We start from the raw sequence: 20,789 nt of genomic DNA, 5'->3' as shown, positions 1-20,789 counted from the left end.
CATAGGTATTTCACAATTTGAATAATCAAACAAGGCTCAAGACTGAATCTTACCATATTACCAATCAACGTAATTGTAAATTGGATTAAATCAACGCCTAATTTGACGAGGTGCTTCAATTTGATACTATATTGCCAAATCATATTGTATAGGTACGTATGCCGAAATATAATTGAATAATAATCTCATTACTACTGATATAATTGATTTATACTATTCTATAAGCTGTTGCTATGTTGTCACTCGCACCTTCTAAGATGTTAATTTACTCAGCTCTATAATGATATATTATTTCTTTCTTTGGTAGTTTTAACCACTTCTAGATAGGTTGATGTTTTATGAAAACCTAGCAATACTCTTTTAGGTCCAATGTCAACGTAGTATTTTACTTTCATTTTCGTCTTGTTTAGTATCCCACTACAGCGAACATCGACCTTAGAAAAATTACATTGATAGTTGAGAGGCCTTGAGAGGTAAACGATTTTTTTTGAGGAGACCCACACTTTAAAGAAATCTCTAATCTTTCTTGAGCAAACGTGGTGATTAACGCTCATTCCTTCTTTGTTTGAGAATAGGCTTGTACTGAGACAATAAAAAGGCTAATAATGACTTCATAGTTTCCCGGGGTATTTTCAAGTTGAAATAAAAGGACAACCAGAGTGGCGAGGAAAACTTTCAATGAAGCCTGTTTCAGCTCATTATTCACTACAAACAGAGTTAAAAAGGACTTTTAACATTTCAACATTTAAGTTCCTAGAAATAAACAATTTGCAGTCATTTCTGCGCTATACAAAATAATTTATCTGAAGTATGAAACTTTCGTGAAAAATCCAAGTACTTTATATAATGTACTTCAGTTTTTTTTTTTTTATAAGGTGGTTTCAGAAAATATTTATTTATAATGTAAAGTGGAGTTGTATATGTTTGCTTACATTTTTGTGCAAAGAGGTAATCAGAAAATTCCTTAATAAATATTATTATAAAATTAATATAGAACGTAATATGTATGGTATAATTTGCGCGTTTAATTAAATAGATAATTAATAAATTGAAACAAAATCTTCCGTGCTGATAACATGATGGATTAAACAATAATAGACAATATTTTTTTATTTTATTAATTGTATAATTTGAAACTTATTCTAAATCTTACAACATTCACACACGGAAGACGCAATTTAACAATAATTATGCCGAATTTATAAAATTTAAACAAAAACAGTTGGTCCAGCCAACATCGAGGACGTTAAGAAGAATATCATTAGAAATAAATAATGATTATCATTAAATTAGTACTAACAAGCGTTTTGCGACATTTAAAAAAGTTATTTTGGTTTAAAATTCCTTAATTTAACACACATTTTTTTACTATGTTTATCTACATTTTGTTCCTATCATTAAAATTATGTATCTAATCAAAAAAGCGCTCTAGTACTCAGTTATATGTTCCCTTACTGCACTGTTAGTCTCATTATGCTAAACCAGTCTAAATACAGACGAGCGAAAAAGAACAGTGACAACTATACACAATTATAGAATTTTTATTCACATTATACACAAATAATTTATTCACGATGCATTTATAAACGTCTGTACACTTCACTTTAAAAATCTCGTTTTAAAATTGACATTAATTTATTTGCAGCGACTCCGATTTCGAATTTGGAATGAGGGTTCCATTTTAAAATTTCGATTCCATTATGGCGGCTGCTTGTCGGTTGATTGATTATGTAGAAGACTAACTTTTTTGTTTGGTTTTGTTCGCGTTTTGTGTTATATTATGTTTTATTTGATTCTGTACATGGTTGAGCTCACGTGGTAGGCTTGCCGGCGGCCTCGTAGCCTTCTATGAGCGTTTCTAAGATGAACTTGATGGTGATTTTGTAGATATTTTCCACGTTGGGCGTGTAGCGGTCGCCCAAAGTTGACTCCACAGCGGCTAGGAATGGTGTTTCAATTTTCTGTGAAGAAGAATAAGAAGTTGGTTAATAACATTCATACACCAGTTTTAAAACATATGAGTTATTTTGAAATAAGGGTCAAGACAATCTGGAAATAACAAAACTAGATCTGTACGGTTTGAGTATAATTTTAGATTACAGTTCTTTTAGTCTCTTATTTGTTCGATACAATTATAAATAGACATAGTAAAAACACACAAATAATTAAAATCCCTTTAGCCTAACTAAGTAAACAAGGAAACGACACAAGCATTGGTATTCCTTTATCATATTCATAGTTCATTTAAACGCGGATATGTTTGAGGGTTGAAGGGTGCTTGAAGGGGTCTCATAATAGGAAATGAGGGACTCGGACCACTTCCCGGGTCCCACAAATAGATGATAACGACAGACTAACAGGAGATAGGAAAATACAGAAAGTTCACTCGGGTGCGTCCACATCTGGCGAATGTGCCGCGAATGTGCAGCTCGCGACCTAAGCGCCGTACGCGATCAGCGCGCAGGCGGCGCGCGACGCGCTCTTTATTAAATAATAAACGGAACTGTAAGGGCGAGAACTGAGTGCGCGCAGATCGCGCGTGGCTCGCGCGCTCTATACGAGCCTTGCATGAGTTGCGCTAAAGAGGCGCACCAAGCTATTGCAGTGACTGCACGCGCGCAGCTCGCGGGCAGGTCGCAAACGGCTCGCGAGCTGCACATTCGCGGCACATTCGCCAGATGTGGACGCACCCTAACAAGTTAAAAGAAAACAGAGTCAATGTTAAGAAATAAATCCTGAAATCATAATTACCTTGGATAAGGGTTAAGTATATAAACTTTAAAGTTAAACATTAATGGTAAATATGGATATGGATCTTTCAGAGCTATCCTGTCGCTCATTTCAGAGCATTTATTTCGGTTGTTTATTGATGATTTTGTACAAGAAGTTAAAGAAAAAGAAAAGTATATTAAGTCTTAGGTAAAGGAGATTGAGTGAATCAACCGATTTGCCTCGTTTAAGAGTGCGAGGTCACATACGATTTCATGTAAAAATATTACAATAAATATTTGTGTGCTTTCAGTATGCGTTCACCATAAGTGACATTCTTAAGCTATCAACTCTGAGTGGTAGATTACAACATACGAGGCTCCAGTTGTTATGTAATAGCTATCTAGCAGATTAATCTAGCTCCAACTACTGAGTGCTTAAGCTCAAGTGTAGGTATTTAAGTAGACATGTTTGTGTATGTTGTGGTAGAGATCGATAAGCTTAGTTAGTGGCTTGAAAATTATTTGGATATTGGTATTTGCAAAATCATTCGATTTTAAAGCGATAGGCAAATTTTTATTCTTCTTGGTTCGCGGGTGAAACCGCTGGCTGAAGTAAGTGGTACTTATTTGCTTCACAAAAAAATTTGGTTTATATACAGTAAACCATTCGCACGCTCATTTCAAACTTTTTATTAGTTTATAGAGACTAAATCTGTCAATATAATCTATATTCTTTCTTGATGTGATAATATTTGGGTAGCAGAATTTTTAGAAGACCCTCACAATTCCTATTTTTAGAGTATTCTCAATTCTTGACCCCAACGCAACAAAAACTGTCTACAATGAATATTCCAAACATTCGAAATACTTGGATCCAAAGGTCGTGACACCGAAAAATTATTAAAATACTCTGAAAAGGTTCAAACCTCTTTGCTGATGCTTTGATGAACAGCCAATTCTTTGTAAAATGTGAAACAAATTAAGGTAAAACGTGGGTAAACCTTAGCAGAATTTATTATTAATATTTACAGTTATTACAATAACTGCTTCTGCCAATGGCTTAACTCACATTCTGTGAGAAAATACTCCACGTACTTTAATAAAAAGTAACGTATAGTGTCTCTCGATATATCGGCTATCAAACGAAAAACTGAAACAATTTTGCAAATCAGTCCAGTTAAAAACTTCTGGGATTAGCACTTTCAATCTAATTAATAAAATTTACAGCTTCAAAATAGCAGTAGGTAGGTATATGTATTTTTATGAAAGGTTCAACCCAATTAGTTCAAAAACTATGCAAAACTCGGGTTGTCAGTATTTCACCCAGTCTTACAGTCGAATGTAAATTCAATCAAGTTTAAAATTATTTGAGCATTTTACTTGGAAATTTCAATTTATAGTATTTGCAGCTGATGATGGATCATCTTTTGAGTTAATCATATATTTGGAGACAAGCTTTTCCCTGTGGTTTCTCTACTATTTTGCGGACTAGCTTTTACTCTGAAACCAATCTAAGTTCGTAAGAATTTGGTCAGTATTTTGAAAACGAAATATTTTTCTGAGTAAATTCAAGTTATTTTTCTTACATTTTCTTCTCAAGAATTTAGCCTCAAGGGTATCCAATTTCGTCCCGACTTTATTTATTTTAAGAACAAAGTCTTGATTAAATGAATCAATACTAAGTTGGTGACGTGTGAGTAAGAGTGTACATATGTGTACTTGTCTATCAAATAAAACTAGATACCCACCCAAAAATATTCCACTTTAAATCCAGGTATTCTTCTATGGCTGGCTCCAACTTGGTGAATATAGCCGAAGAAGTTGTCCAAGTCATCCAGACCCTTGATCCCCTCATCCAGGGTGTTCATGACATTGTTGGCGTGTTCTGCAAGCTCCATGGAGTTGATCTGTTCCTCCTTCGTCCGGCATTGGCGAAATTTCTCGAACATATTTAGAAGATCTTGGTTTTCTTCGAATAATCTGCGAAAGAGGGGATAAAAGTTAATAATTTAATCAGTATTAGGGTTATTGGGATCTTTGAGGAGTATGAAGATATCATTCAACGATCACATGAGTTTAGTTTTTGCCGTTTTTACAGGAGACAGATTGTCTAGTTTACATAAGATGAATTTGATTCATAAACTTTTAACGCAAAGTACTTTATTGGATACTTCATACCAGGGTTAACTGGCCCGGATGAAATTAACCCAGTTCAAGAAAGTATATTAGGAGCAATTCATCTTATAATGGTATGGCAACCGCGAAACATTGCTACAAAATTTAATTCATGATGGTGAAAACACGAAAGCTAATGAGTTTTCCATAAAAACAGTTTCACAAGTATCATACAATTAGCGTAAAAACCATAGTACGTTATACATGGTCGCTTTTAAAATTGCCTTCATCCTCTCAAGTTAAACGGGCGAGCTTTTAACGTAATTTGCTAAAAATAAAAATCGTACGTGCCATAACCTGATCGCCCGTGCGCTGATTGCATTAGGGCTATATTATGTAGGGTGAGTATTTGTTACTTATAATTTTAAGGGAATTTTACAAAGGAAAGGAAAGACTTTAGAAAAAGCTTTTCTTAACAAATACTTTTTACTATCATTCAATGATTTGATTTAAAAGACTTGATTGTTTCTTGCACTGCAAGAAAGGAGGTTATGATCTTCCTGCAGCAAGCAACAATCAAATGCAATAAGGTTGAAATTCGGCATGTTCTGTTAAAACCAGAGTCCAAGCGGGTCATACATGTCTTTGGTTGTCAAAATTTTGCCGAATTGGTTGCCCTTTCTGACAATTACGTGATTTTATACAACTGGCCATCTTAATCTTGAGGCCAATTTACCGGATTGAGTTCACTAGTTTCAAAGATCTAACCGATCAAACTTCATATGAATAAATCATACATTCATACCTCCTTAACATATCTACATAAAATCAAATAGAACAGACTGTCACACAAAGTTGGCGACGTATAGTCACCCTAACTGATTTGTGTTACATTCTCGTCACGTGCCCACATCACGAGAGGTCCAAGCTACCCTTACCCAATAAGGGTATAATATAGGGTAACGTATACAAGTATATTCTATTACCCCACATTGTGTAATCAAGTTATTTACCCCTTTACGCTGTGTATATTTTTTCAATCAAGTGGTTGAGTAAATAATGTTGTATTGAAAGGTTGGATTTCTGATATTGAAACATTTGTAAGATTGTGTGCGCCTTTAGTTATATTTATAGCAATGCTATATCGTATTCATTTGTTCACGACTGTTACAAATTCTGCTAGGCGCTTTATGATTACTTTTCGAAACTATCTTGTCCTTAATGTAATTGAATTAAGGAAATAATCACATTTTATGAGATTATAAACAAACCCTTTCATTTCCACACAATTTCTAATACACTTTGAACTTGATACCTTTAAATTAGAATTATAATAAAAACTCGAACACAACATCCTTGAAACCCTTTTAAAACGAAGACCCTTATAGTTCGGCCATTCAGAGAATGCGTTCCTGACACGTCGCGATTGAACTGACGACGTAACTTTGCAATGGCGTTGCAGTTACGATAAAAATATTTTTGCTGGTTGTTTACCGTTTTAACAATTGAGGAGCATTAAAACAACATTATTATATCAATAATCAATGAATGTAGTTACGTCGTCAGTTCAATCGCGACGTGTCAGGAACGCATTCTCTGAATGGCCGAACTATAACACGTCACATAAACTTCAACTTTACTCTCATACTCTTAGAGATTAAATTGGCTTGTCAAGCTACAGTTTAGTGGGTCATAAAGAATTTTATAGTGTACCGGACAGAATGCGAGTAAGAACAGAGTAATATGAACTTGTTCTACTTACTTAAAGTTTATGGAAACATTATTATGAAACATAAAACGTATCAATTATGGCTGTGACCTTGAGGTGTTGTGTTTCAGGAAAATGTGTTAGGTAACTGGAATATAGTTTTATGGGTTAAAGTAAAGGTGTTATACGGGAGTTATATTTGAACTTTATGGGGTATGATTGGTTAAAATCTTTTCGTTTTTTTTACATCAATCCCGTTCACTGCGTGTAAAGAAATAATAAAATAAATGTTAATGAAACTGTTCATTCTGTCATAGTCAAAATCAAATCGTTTATTTCATTTAGGCCTTTACAAGCACTTATGAACGTCAAAAATTATAAATAGGTTTGATTCTAGTTGCTTATTTCACCATTATCAGCCTAGTTTTTTTGAAGCCGAGTATTATTATTAGCAGATCAAGCGACTATTTATCATAGTTACCTGGAAGACACGATACCCTTAGGTAAGAATATCTTATTAGACCATTGTTAAAATCAATAGCAATCTTTTCAATTTCAATCAAATATTAAGTAGCTAACAGCATAATACAATCAAGGATCATCTGAAGAATTCATTAGGAAATTAATCAGAACGGAATTTGGTAGGTTCACGTAACGTAAGGAAGTTTGCGAAGGAATTAATTTTGTGTCGGATTATGCATGTTAATCCTTTGTAACCGAGCACACACGAGGTGAACCGAAAAGTTAATCTCAGCTTCTAACCGCGTTATAATAACAACTTCTATTAAAGTAAGTGGGCTTCTAAGAATATCTTCAGTTTTAGAAGAACATTTTGAGTTTTTAACGGGCTTCCCAAAAATAAGGAGGTTCTCAATTCGTATGTTTGTATTTTTTTTTAAGTGTGGCTGTGGTGTTTCTTGCCGGTTTTTCTCCATGAGACCCACTCTTTTGAACCTTGCAGCTAGCTTGACTTTTTGAATGAGCTACTATGGGCCTACATGAATTAAAAAAAAGAACTTTTACTGAGCAAGTCGAATGTGAGTGAGTTGCTATGATAAATATAGTAGGCGTTAAACTTACAGATGAATATGCTACAAATAAAAATAATATGTAATGATAAAATTTTATGATTTAAAATTTAAATATTTGTGCCCAAACTTTGGAATATTAATGTTAACTAATCTTCAGAGTTATCTTAATTTTTACGATATGATAGTTAGTACTTTGTTATGATAGTTAGTAGATTATTACGTTTTGAAACAACCTTTTTATACACTTTGAAAACAAATTCAAACACAATCTTACCTTTGTTACTTTTTGCTTGTACTTTTATATTACAAAAGCCTTACAAATACCCAATAACATTTCCAAGAACTAATAAAACGCGGACATTTCTCTCAAAGAAAACAAAAAACGTAAAAAGATTGCGACTGTTATCAAAGCTAGAAGAAGCCTTGCTTCAGGGCTCAGGGGCTCTAAAGCTGGCTGCCTGGCTTGTAGTGGCTATTTACCTGGCTGCAACTGGGTCAAGACCACTCCACCCCCGATAGGCGTACCGTCCGCAAATTATTGAGTCCCTCACAAAAATACCGTCCGCAAAAACAACGTACTCAACCCTCGATTACTCTGATAAAGAATTCTGAAGGACGCTAGACTATTTTGGAAATACTATCTTTGAAAGCATTTTGCTGGCCGTAGAAGCGTTTAGGGCAGGGTAGTCAACCTTTTTTTGGTTTATATATGTATGTAGAGGGGTTCTGGTGCTTATCCGGGCCGCAGATTACGACCCTTTTTAAGGAAGATGTAATAACTGCTACCACAACGGTATAAAGGTATGGGTATGTTTATTAAACTTTTAGGTTTTAAAATGAGTACAAAGGTGCCCTTCTCGTAGCTCGTAGCGCTTTTATCGTGCTACGGCGTAGTACGGCGTAGCGTGACTACGTTTTCGTTGAGAGTTTCTTCGTAAATAAACTATTTTCAAACTTTATTTAACAGAGACGTAGAAAGTAGGTTGAATATATTAAGGGATTATACACAAAACTCTTATTTATTTCTAAACTAACAAATACGAGGCTGAAAATAAGAATTCCATTTGCGTATCAAAAAAATCCGAGGCCCAATAAAACAAGGGCGCAATAATACTAAAATGTTAATTTATTAATCTGGACCCCGTTCACATAAAAACACTGATTTATACGTTTGACCTCGAACACTTGAATCCGCTGGAAATGTTGTTTTTATTATTAAGTAATTTGATTTGTTGTAGCGTTGCCAATATTACTGTCTAGATTCTACTGGGTACATTTATTAAAGGAATGATTAGATTTTGGAATTCTTATATTGTTCTGTACTTTGACCAAGTTTTCATAAATATTTCATGTAAAATTATTAGGATAGTGCTCAGTCGGTGAAACCTGTTTATTGTGAAATATGATAAAGAATCTAGTATTATGTTAAACTTAAATGATAGCCACCATTAATATGATATTATTTGAAGATAAATAACTAGAAAAAAATATTCAACCGTTCTTACAAGTAGTCCACAAGAATATTCCCCAACAATATACCCATCTTATATTATTTCCTCTCCTTTCATCTTATATTATTTTCTCTATTTAAAAAAGTCGTGGTGGCCTAGTGGGCAAAGAACCAACCTCTCGAGTATGAGGGCGCGGGTTCGATTCCAGGTCAGGCAAGTACCAATGCAACTTTTCTAAGTTTGTATGTACTTTCTAAGTATATCTTAGACACCAATGACTGTGTTTCGGATGGCACGTTAAACTGTAGGTCCCGGCTGTCATTGAACATCGTTGGCAGTCGTTACGGGTAGTCAGAAGCCAGTAAGTCTGACACCAGTCTAACCAAGGGGTATCGGGTTGCCCGGGTAACTGGGTTGAGGAGGTCAGATAGGCAGTCGCTTCTTGTAAAGCACTGGTACTCAGCTGAATCCGGTTAGACTGGAAGCCGACTCCAACATAGTTTGGGAAAAAGGCTCGGAGGATGATGATGGATGATATTATTTCCTCTCCGTCTGCATTTCAATTAGGTTACAGTATTGAGTCCGGCTGCACTGCAGCTAGATGGGATTCGATTACGGAAACCAGGTAACTTACACAACTCCATTCATGAGAAAAACTTGTTATCAAGTTTCATTATGGTAGATATTATGACTTATCTGGAAGAGGTGTGGGATTACAGCATTTATTGCCTTATTTATTAATCTATGCTTATGTTATGAAGCTGAATAGATTCTTTAATTGAACACTCTTCTTTCAGGAAAAGTCTAATTTTCAAAATAAGAGGAACGCCCTTCTTGTATCGAGACACCCTAAAACTGACATTTGATTTGGGTGTGCGAAGCAGAAATATTTTGGTTATTGCGATCAAGCGATCAATCTAACCAACTCTTCAGCTTTATGATCGAAGTATAAATTAAATGATTAAACCTGCCATATTTATAAAACAAGCAGCCAAATATGACCATGATATCTCGACTCTTCCTGCCTGCCTGGGAACTCGGCGATGTATGCCTACTGCAGGGGATTGTGACACAATCATGAAGGTTTATTCAGCTTTGTGATATAGGAAATTATATAAATAAGTAATCAATTATTAAACCCACCACATTTGTCAATAAGTAGCCAAATTACCTTTTAATCTGACCTACATACATTAACGCATACGAACATCTAACAAACCTGCACACACACATACACATCATAAGTCTGTAGAACACAAAGCTTAGGTGTAAACAATCAGCGCTAAGCCTAACACGGTTAGTAGGGAACCCAGCGATGTATGCCTACTGCAGGGGATTGTGACACAATCATGAAGGTTTATGAACAGACAAGCGAGGGAATTTACTTGTTAGTATGGTTTGACAAGCCTTTGACTGTGTTTATGGGAAACGATGTGGATTTTTCGTGGACAAATATAGGTTAAGTTAGGACAGGTATCTTTCACGCAAAATCTTTTGAACGGATTTTGATTACTTCCACAAATGCTCATTTTTTATGTAAGTAGGGAAAGTAGTTCCTTTTTATTTATTTATTAAGAGACAAAAAATAGTTACACAATAAAACTTATCGATTAAAGTATTAAAACTAAGTTAACAATCACAACAATACAAATAAAAAACAGGTCCTTGCGACGCATGTGAGACTGCGGGTGTAAGAAAGAAGAATACAGCATAATGTGCAAGTAAAATCGAAATTAGGTGGTCACACTATTTGGAAATTCAAAATCTCTTGCATACATAGAAGTGTGGATACTTAATATATTTATTAAGTAGACCACTTCTTTGTATCCACACTCCTATGTATGCAAGAGATTTTGAATTTCCAAATAGTGTGACCCTTATAGAATTCTGGCGAAAAAAATCTTTAAGTGCATTGCATCCTCCAATGCTGTTTTTAATGAATTACGCCTCTTCTAGTCGCTAATGCAATCACATCTGTAAAGTACCCTACTACCCTACGATATCATTTGCGATACAGCTCGTAATTTCCTGCTAAGAAGCGTTCACGTTCCAATGCGTTTTATATCGAGATTACATCGGCACGTTCGGACTCCATGGCATCGGGACTTTCCCGGTAATAGATTAGCTAAGCCTTTGAGTCTGTGTTTCGGTATTTTTTAATTTAGTTTTGTATGGTTTATAGCTTCGGTTGCATTGGTTGGTTAAAAAACGACGTGGTATTTTAGACAGCATAGATTGGTTATTTTTCGATAGCTTTCGGTTTTAGAGGTTAAAATATAGCTTTGTTGTCGGTTATAGAAAAACTGTATGAATTATTACGTAAAAGGTAACGAATAATATGCGTGGTGAGTAAAAGAAAATTCATCGACTAGTAATTTAGTCAGTTTGTCTTAAGGACATAGTAATTGATCTCTAGATTACGAAGCTCTGTTGATTGTGACTTATATAATTTTAATACTTTAAAGAATGGCCAAATTAACCACTAAAGTATGACCTTCCCTTTTCAGTTTTATTCACTCTTTAATACATTCATATATCATTCTTACAAAGAGAATTTGACCTTTACTTTTTTCTAGGACTTAAAAAAAGCTGATTGAATCCTTCTGAATGCGATCCCTTGCCATTGGCAAAGATTGAAAAAGTGAAGTATTTTCAATAAACGTTCGTTCACACCGAACGAAGTGGCAATACCATTCAGTTATCGGTATGAACTCGCGTCTGACAATTTTATCAGACTTTTTACTTTAGGTAAGGATTTCTATGTGAATGATCTTTTTAAATTGTATGGAGCATATTTCATTAGGGGTGACAGATCGAATGCAATGTTGAATTTGAATATAGAATTAGGAAAATTAATAAATCTGTAAGATGTATACTCTGAATTTGTTTTAAAAGATTGGATTCTGGAATTAACTACGTTTGGATAAAAACTTTATACATTTTAAACAATCTTTAATTATATTGTTAGGCTAGAGAAACTATTGGAACAATCTAAATAACAATTTTTTTGGTTCAAGTAAATAATTGGCAACCTAGATCCTGAACGCTGAGTTGGGAAAAGTCGGGATAAATGTGTATTTTTTTCGGTATGGCATCTAAAAGTTCAGCCTAGGAGGCCGTGTTATGCTTAAAGGATGTGCACCTAATACTGCTTAAATACTTTTCTAATCAAAATCAAACAGAACAAAACTTCCAACCCGATGCAACTACCAGGGCAGCATACAAACAAAGGAGTCGTACGTTCCACTTAGCTAGTTAACATCACAATAGGAGAATGTACTGCGTTACGACTAGCTCTTTCATGTAGCCTCTATGCAACTACTGATCAACTCGGTCACGGGAATAATAGATCTGGTTGTCTGTACTTGTGTGGGTGTCTGTGCTTGTGAAGGTATTGTGAAAATTGTGGGTTTATTTTAAGACCTATGGGCCTGAAAGTTTACTTTTGAAGGTGAAAAGTAGTCTAATGAGCTGATACTTATTTGAAAATTGTATTTTAACCGCGACATGTTCATATAACATAATAACGAAAATATATTATTACATAAATATTATAAACTTTCAACTACTTTTTATATAATCAAAGAAAAGTGAAAGATAAAGCATAAGTCCCGCTTACCCAAAAAGAACTTAGTACAAAAGAGGATTTATTAAAATAAGTTTTTAATATTTCATCTTACGTAAGCTTAAAGTACAAAACTAATCAAAGTTATACCTCTAGAAACGTGTATTGAAACTCTTTAAAACTTTTTCTCAATAGAATAAAACTTTTATTAAGGAAATAGAACACAATATAAGTTGAATTACTAAACTTTTGAATCCCTTTCTTGTGTATCCAGGTACCCAACATTACATAAGTTTCTTGAATGCCCTCCAGCCTAAGAGCCCCGCACACAGAGAACTAAACTGTCGGCTGAGTTAATCCTTTTGAGTCCTTCTTATACTGGTCGGATACCTGATCGTTGTAATGTGAGCACTGCCACTCTTTTACAGACAATTTCGTGAGTCCTGTCAAACTGTCGGCCGATTAAAAGTTTCCAGTGTGCCGTGGCTATAAACGTACGAATACTTTGACTGCCCATTTAGTTATTTTTTGCGATATATAGAAGTATGAATACTTTGACCGCGTATTTAGTTTTTTGTTGTATTAAGAGTGATTTGTACTTAGACAAAATTCTTTGTGACCTGAATTTTTAATCTTTATTCTTAAATATTAAGTTATTTAAGTAGATACAAGCCACAAAGAATTTTAACTGTAAGATAGGCACGTTTATAATAGTCATTAAGAGAAAATGCTAATGAGATATTTTAATTTACTTTCTAGTTAATTTTCAGCCATTAATATCTTCATTTGAGATAAATAAATTATGTTTTTATCTTATCTTATTATTAATTATGTTATTATATTTTGAGTCCAAGAGCACCACTAAAAAAATGTGAGTTTTGAATTTCAAGGGTTAGAAATGCTTTTTAGAGCAGTATATGACTTAATAACATCTTATACTAAACCATTTAAAAATAAACCATACCTTTAACCTTTGTTATGAAAGAGTCCTATTTCACAAATACGTCTTCCAGTAGACTTTGAAATCGAATTTGACTTTTCCTTCAGCAATTTTAATCATGAAACTGCTACATACATACCAACAAAACTTTCACATCTAGACACACGGCAGTGTGTCCGCCAAGTTCGAGCAAAAAAGGCGACACACCGGCCGTGGGTTATATTACACGAACCATTTCGGGCCAAATTCGACCCCCCTGTAACTCAAAATCTATTTTATTTACGCATATCAAATTTCTAGTATCTGTTGAGACCCCCTCACTTATCTAAAATACAAAATTTCATTAATATACCTATTGTAGGTCTTGAGATATTGACGTCAGAAAATCGCTATTTTTACTATACACTGATTCACTTATTCACTGACTCACTCATCAAAAACCTAGACCACTTCCAATGGTCGTATTGACTTGAAATTTGGCATGGAGGTAGGTCTTTATGTCAAGGTAAAGGGAAAAATCTGAAAATGGCCAAGTGTGAGTCGGTTTCAAAATAATGAAGGTGTTTTATACCCGGTGTAAATTTATACCCCTAAGGAACTAAAACGAACTAAATTTATCTATATTTATATAATATATCTTCGAATGGTACAAAGGTTTGTATTTAGTCAAAGTAAAGTAAAAATCTGAAAACGGCCAAGTGTGAATCACTTTCGAAAATAACGAATGTGTAACTTTGATCCACGAACATAATATATGATAACATGTCTTGTCAGTCAGTTGGTAAATCTAGACATAGTTAATCTAGTTCATTTCTTTGTAAGAAACATAGTGCATATTAAAAAATCTAAAAGATAGTATAAATGAGACATTTCTTTAACTAACTTCATCATAAGAAAAAAATAAAATAAACAACCTTACAAAAATAAATGAAATCCCACCCAAAACAAAAATGTGAAAGACTGCCAAGTTCGATAATATGGGAATGCTTCGCCTATAAAAGAAGTGAGATCTGAATAAGTACCAAGTTCCATACACATACCTCAGTTAAAAATAGTTACTTTTTAATGATGATTACTTGGCAAGTTTTAATAGAAAATTAAATACTTGATTCATTGCGTTTAGTAGGTTTATAACAAGGTGTATGAAAACTTGCCAAGTAACATCATTAAAAAGTAACTATTTTTAACTGAGGTATGTGTATGGAACTTGGTACTTATTCAGATCTCACTTCTTTTATAGGCGAAGCATTCCCATATTATCGAACTTGGCAGTCTTTCACATTTTTGTTTTGGGTGGGTTACATCTACTAGAATTTCCTATCTCTAACAAACTCCATGATTACAAAAGCACTCAGCTCTCATAATTGTTAAGATTATGAAGTTTGTATTACACATTAGTGCGAACGAACTTTGTGCGGAGTTCGTTACTTAATTAACAAGTTTATCGCCATCCCTAAACTTATATTGTTAATTAGTTATGCAAATGTTTTGTGTGCGTTGTCTGCTATGTGAAGAGCGTGTAGGTATTGTTTTGAAATAAGGATTACGTCATATAGCGATCGATAAAGGTCCTGTGCATGTAACGATAATTGGACCTTATATCAAGTTAAGCTTCATACAAAGCCCAAAAGAGAAAAAATGGTTTCACGTCTCTTTCATATCATTCTATAATTTTGGTGTTACTTTGCATCATCTCATATGGACACGTAAAAAAATAAAATTTGACGTTTTAATTAACAATTTCGTGATAAGACATGACATTAAACTTTACAACAAAACCTGACCTAGAAATATTAACACAAAGAAAAAAAAATAAAAGAAAGAACCAAAGCTCAAAATTCAAGGTCTTAAAGAGGCTCAAAATCCTCTTGAATGACGGTATCATTAAAATCTCAATTATGATTCGTTGGCACATTTTCCTGGGCTGGCCATTTCTTTTGATGACGTCACAAGGGCAAAGCCGAGACATCTTATTAGTCTTGCTCAGGCGGAAGATGGTGACCCAATTTCCCATTTTATGCCCGTTATAATTATTGTTGAGGATTTTTTTTCTTCCTACTGGAGTAAATGGGCTGTATTAATCCCTGATTCGGTATATTATAATGTAGTTATGTAATAATGTTCTGAGAGGCGTATAAGACTTACAGCACCATGAGTTTTTATTAAGATTTCGATATTAATTCAGCTACAAAAGGTGTTACATGTGTCTCAGGGCATCGAAGTAAGCCAGGTGTTGTAAACCTGGTTAAAATTGCCATTCTTTGGTAGTTCAACTCTTCCATTGCCCGGGTAAAACTGGATTGACGAGGTCAGACAGGCAGTCGCTCCTTGTAAAACACTGGTACTCATCTGCATGCGGTTAGACTGGAAGCCGACCCCAACATAGTTAGAAAATTGATAGAAAGATGAACCTTTCAATGGTGGTGTATACGGCTCCAAGTAATAAATGAACTACTAAGTTATTCCCACGGCAAAAGATATTAAAGTAACCATCAGCTACCACCCAAGTTTTGCCGATCAATTAACTGTAGCGGGTGTGTCCAATAGAGCTGTCACTGGTGAGTTATTGCGATGTTAGGTATCGAATAGTGAAGTATTGATATAACGTGTCTCGAATAAATCGAGTGATTTATGATTGTAAGTGGTGTGAGATATCAGAGATGTTTACAGGTCACAGATGGTGGAAAGAATATTTAGCCCGTAATATTTTCTGTGTTTATTGATTGTAAGAGTATGGATGTTGACAAATAGATTTATTTCTGAATATTTTGTAAGATGGAGGTAGATAGAAGAGTATAGAAGGAAAACAGACTGAGCCGATTTTAAATAAAATTTGGATAAGGGAAGGGGGATGATTATGAGATTTATATGGAACAACCTGTTATTATTTTATCTATCTATCCTCAAAGGGCGTGGTGAAATCGTACTGATGTTAAAATAAAATCGTATTATTCCTATGCGTGGAATCATTACGAAACAATGTTGTCAACTCGTAGATTTTTCTGCTTTGGAGCTTGCCCAATAAGCTTGCTTAGTAAAGCCAATTATGAAAGATACATAGTTGTTTCTTTCATAACAAAATATTCTTGTTCTATCCATAAAATATTATACAATAGATACGAATGTGACAAGTTTTTCTTGGCAAATCTTTTGCCAAAAAAAGATAACGAAAAGAAAACACAAACGTACGTTAGATGGGCGTCTTGCAAATTGTTAGTCTACACGATGTAGGTCACGGAGCTGACGAGTTTGTACCTAGGTTAGTGTTCTATGTAACTGGGTATACATATATTTGTTTGTAAGATAGTTCTTCTTTTTGTTGATTTTTAGGGACTGAATAACATTTTTTTTATATTTTTATCATACTTCGTTCTCCTGGAAAGATCTTAGAATACTTGAGTAAATGCCAGACTTATTTATTTAGCGCAGTAAATTAAATAGCTCTGGAATGCTAAAACATATATACCTAATCATTGACATATATTCTAGCGATAGACAAGAACATCCATACAAATAATTTACCCGCTATGTCGTCTGTTAACATTTCGTTGACGTATTGTGACATGTAGTCATCCTCATTGATGTTAATTGCAGAAGTGTCGCTCGTATTTTGCCTACATTTTTCATTACTCAAAAAGTTTATATCTAAGTGAATTCAAAATCATGTAATATATCAAAAAGTTTATTTATATCTAATTGAATGCAAAATCATGTAATATATTAAAACCAGGAACTTATTTTTAGGGTTTTTAATATTAATTACGATGTTTTTTTTCTTAAGAGGGCTATCACAAATTTTCGGGAAATTAATTATTTTTTCTTGAAAGTAAGAACATACCATGACAAAGTGAAGTCTGTTTTCATTGATATTTTACCTACTGCTAGTTTTATGGCACATCTGTTTCTGCACGATTTTCTTAATCCATAATTCAAGATGGCGGGCGGGAACAAATTAATGCATATTTGTAAAATTGAATTGTAAATGAAAAGTATGATATACAAGCGTTGTAATAGCATGAACAGCGTGTAATTTTACTAACTTGACTCTCGAATAGTTTATATGTGTAAGTTTATACCTTGATATGTATTTTCTATTTTATAATTGTAGTTTCATAGACATCCATCTGACGCAGGTGTCAAAATCGCTCTGATTTGCCATTTTGGGCACTGCATAGTCTGCAGTGCAGTTCAGTGTGGTAAGCTTTTTGTTCGGAACGTTCTATCTAGTACGTAGTACATATATATCGATGTACCTAATAGGTATGTGACAAATTTATGTCTATCCCTTCCTGCTATGTATCCCACATGAGATGGGACCAGCTTTCCTAATTTAATATTCTCCATTTCGCACTATCTACGACGTCACTTTCGGATACCCGGCAATCAAAATATCTTCATCTTTCATTATCATCATCTACGTCCTGAAAAAAACTCAGTAATTTGGTAAAATAATTTCTTAGTTCTCATTTAATTTTCCCCACTTCAAAGAATATAAACAAAACGCGACATCATCCTCATACCTAATAGTCCACGTTTATGTATTCCATTACAAAAGCTAAAACCTTCAACATACTCTATTATGTCCTTCATTACTTAAACGACAGACGTTTTAGTACTGTCCAGTACAAATTACCCCTACTTTAGGCCACCCCCTGAGGCCTAATAGCCTAATCTAGGGTAAATATCGTCTCAAGGGACTCTGTGCACTTTATATGGCGATCAGTGTAATTTTATTAGGTTAGTTTAGTTGCACGACAGTATTAAGTAATTTTCATTGATTGGATTCTTTATTTAGTGTATTGTCGGTAGTACATTTGTCGGTTGTTATGTCTCATCATCATCAGCCTTTTTATCATCCCACTGCTGGGCACAGGCCTCCTTTCATACAGAAAAGGATTGAGCGTTAGTCATCACCCGTGCTCACTGCTGGTTGGTGATTTTGGGTTGGTTATGTATGTCCGTTGAAATCTTTTAAACGGTCAAAATTATGACATAATGGGGTAAGATATTAATCAATAGAGGAGTCATGTTAAATGTACTAATTTGCGAAAACATTGTTTAAGTTAGTAAATAAACCTGTCATGCAGAATCAACTTGAATATAGTCTTTATAAATACAATTAGTACTTTATTTGCTGTTAAAAATAAACAGTATTTATTATGTATACATATAATTATCGAAATGAGCTAATGTATGCTTAATTGTATCGACTAATATAGCCTAGATGCTCTTTCTCAAGCTTTAAGCCACCAGTGTACCTCATTTCGATTCATTTAAATAAGTTCAACTTTTTTGGCTTGATTTGTATTATCATTGGCTTGAAAGCCAATCGGAAAACGGATCGACAGACTTACTTCCGCATTTATAATATTATTAAGGATCTTTAACGCAATACCAGGGTGTTATAAAGGGATCTTCGATATTATTACAGTCGCTTAGGCGAGCTAAAATGTACATCAAAGGCTTACCCGAGCCAAATAGATTCTCTGGGGGTTAGCCATGCACTTTATGTGAACCACAGGGTAATGTTATTAAAGTTCTGGTGTTGTAGGGTTCTATGTATTTACTTACAGTTGCATACTACAAAATATTAAAAGTATATTATTAGTTATATTTATTTGGTATATAATTGGTTTTGGTTTGGTATATCTGTTTAATTAATTTGCAAAGTTGTTTAATTAAATCCCGTGGTTTTATCGCATGACCTGTTTGGCTTGGCATCTGTGCATCAAGGCTACAAAATATTATTTTTTTTTCACGCACGTACAGCTGAGACTTTACAAAAAAATAAAAACAATTAGGCTAGTTCCAGTCCTCAGTCATAATTTTAGAGTGAATAATAGTGTTGCCACGCTACTAAATCGATACCGACATCACTGAATTCGGAAACGCAATACACTAATTAGTAACTAAATTAAGCCGTCTAAATTGGCAACATTAACGAATCCCGTTCGAATTTCAAATATTGCACAATTATTCAAATTGGCCGTCATGCCCATTGGACCGAAATAAGTTTATTTCGAAATTCGACATTTGAATTTTGAATTGTGAAATTATTTTAATTAAATTCATGAGTAGGCAGATTCTTTTTAATATTTGTAACTTGTTTAGGGATAAAATGTTAAGGTCAATGTTAGCTATTAAACCTCAGTTGGTTTATGGCATACTAAATAATATTAAAATAGGTGAAATATTGTTTAATAAATAATGAAAACAAAGGCTACACGTACGTTTCAAAATATTAAATTATGTAAGTATTAAACGGAGGTATACGTTCGGCATGGAGTTTGAATAAACCTGCAGAACACTGAATCATGTAAAATCCCCTCCTTGATTTTCAATCTCAAACTCACACATTCAACTCATCTTCCTATTCCTACTTAAAAACACAAACATTTGTTCAGAAAACTTTGCCTAACAAATCCTCTCTTTTCTAAGAAAATGCACCTGAATAAAGTTTCTGAAGTAATAGCAATTACAAAGAAGTAATCTCAATTCACTCGGAACGAAGTGACGCTTCTTTGTTTTTTTTATGTTCTTTGATAAAATCTTGTCTATAGAATCAGATGGGTTTGAAGAAAATGGAAAAGTTTAATGAAAGAGCTCGAGATTGAATTGAGTTTGTGTTGATATAGACTTTTTACTATGATTACGAATCTTATATCTATTTAAAGGCGACAAATGGTTATGACTGAATCAATGTGGATGGAAGTTTTAACGCTGGATGCAGGTCGCTTCCAACAGGTATCTGTGGAGAACCTACTGTATTCATGTGCAAATAAATACTTTGACTTTGATCTAAGGGGGAGGCCTATGTTTCGCAGTGGACGTCCTATGGCTGAGATGATGATGAATTGACTATGGAACAGTCAAATATTAAATAAAAAGACTCGACCTATTTGCAAAAACACATTTGACTATAACATGAACAACTCTCACGAAAGCACAGCCAGATTCAGCTAAATTGAAAACGTTGTTGAAGTCTAACCAAAACAAATTCTTATTACAAAAATGTTTTTAAAAGTATTTCTATAAAATGGAACAAGCTAGCAATATTTGTGTACATGTTCTACGACTTAGATAATTAGCTCAACCGGAGACGCCATTGGCCACTAAACGTACGTAGAGCCTTTTTTTGTTTATGCTTGTGACTGTCAATTTTGGCGTCGTAAACGTCATAGTTTCATCGGAAGCTCAATTGATTATTGTCGCCTGTAAACGCGGAAATGCCCATACAAACCGAGATCACTCTAGTGCAGTTGCAGCTC

At 34.2% G+C, this 20,789-nt stretch overlaps 1 protein-coding gene across 3 annotated transcripts in view; it reads right to left on the bottom strand.

The window, feature by feature from the left end:
• Positions 1 to 1,097: 1,097 nt before the first annotated feature.
• Positions 1,098 to 20,789, bottom strand: part of LOC124636466 (neuroglobin-like) — an 89,880-nt gene continuing 70,188 nt past the window's right edge. For all 3 annotated transcript variants that reach the window (XM_047172562.1, XM_047172564.1, XM_047172563.1), the window contains 2 exons: positions 4,460 to 4,691; positions 1,098 to 1,961 (listed from right to left, as the gene is read on the bottom strand). In XM_047172562.1, the coding sequence (XP_047028518.1) occupies positions 1,812 to 1,961; positions 4,460 to 4,691 (382 nt within the window). In that variant the 3' untranslated portion in view covers positions 1,098 to 1,811. The remainder of the gene's footprint in view (positions 1,962 to 4,459; positions 4,692 to 20,789) is intronic.

This window comes from Helicoverpa zea, chromosome 14, assembly GCF_022581195.2.
Source record: "Helicoverpa zea isolate HzStark_Cry1AcR chromosome 14, ilHelZeax1.1, whole genome shotgun sequence".
Taxonomy (NCBI): domain Eukaryota; kingdom Metazoa; phylum Arthropoda; class Insecta; order Lepidoptera; family Noctuidae; genus Helicoverpa; species Helicoverpa zea.
Note: the sequence above shows the minus strand (reverse complement) of the source record. Positions and strands in the feature narration are given on the sequence as shown.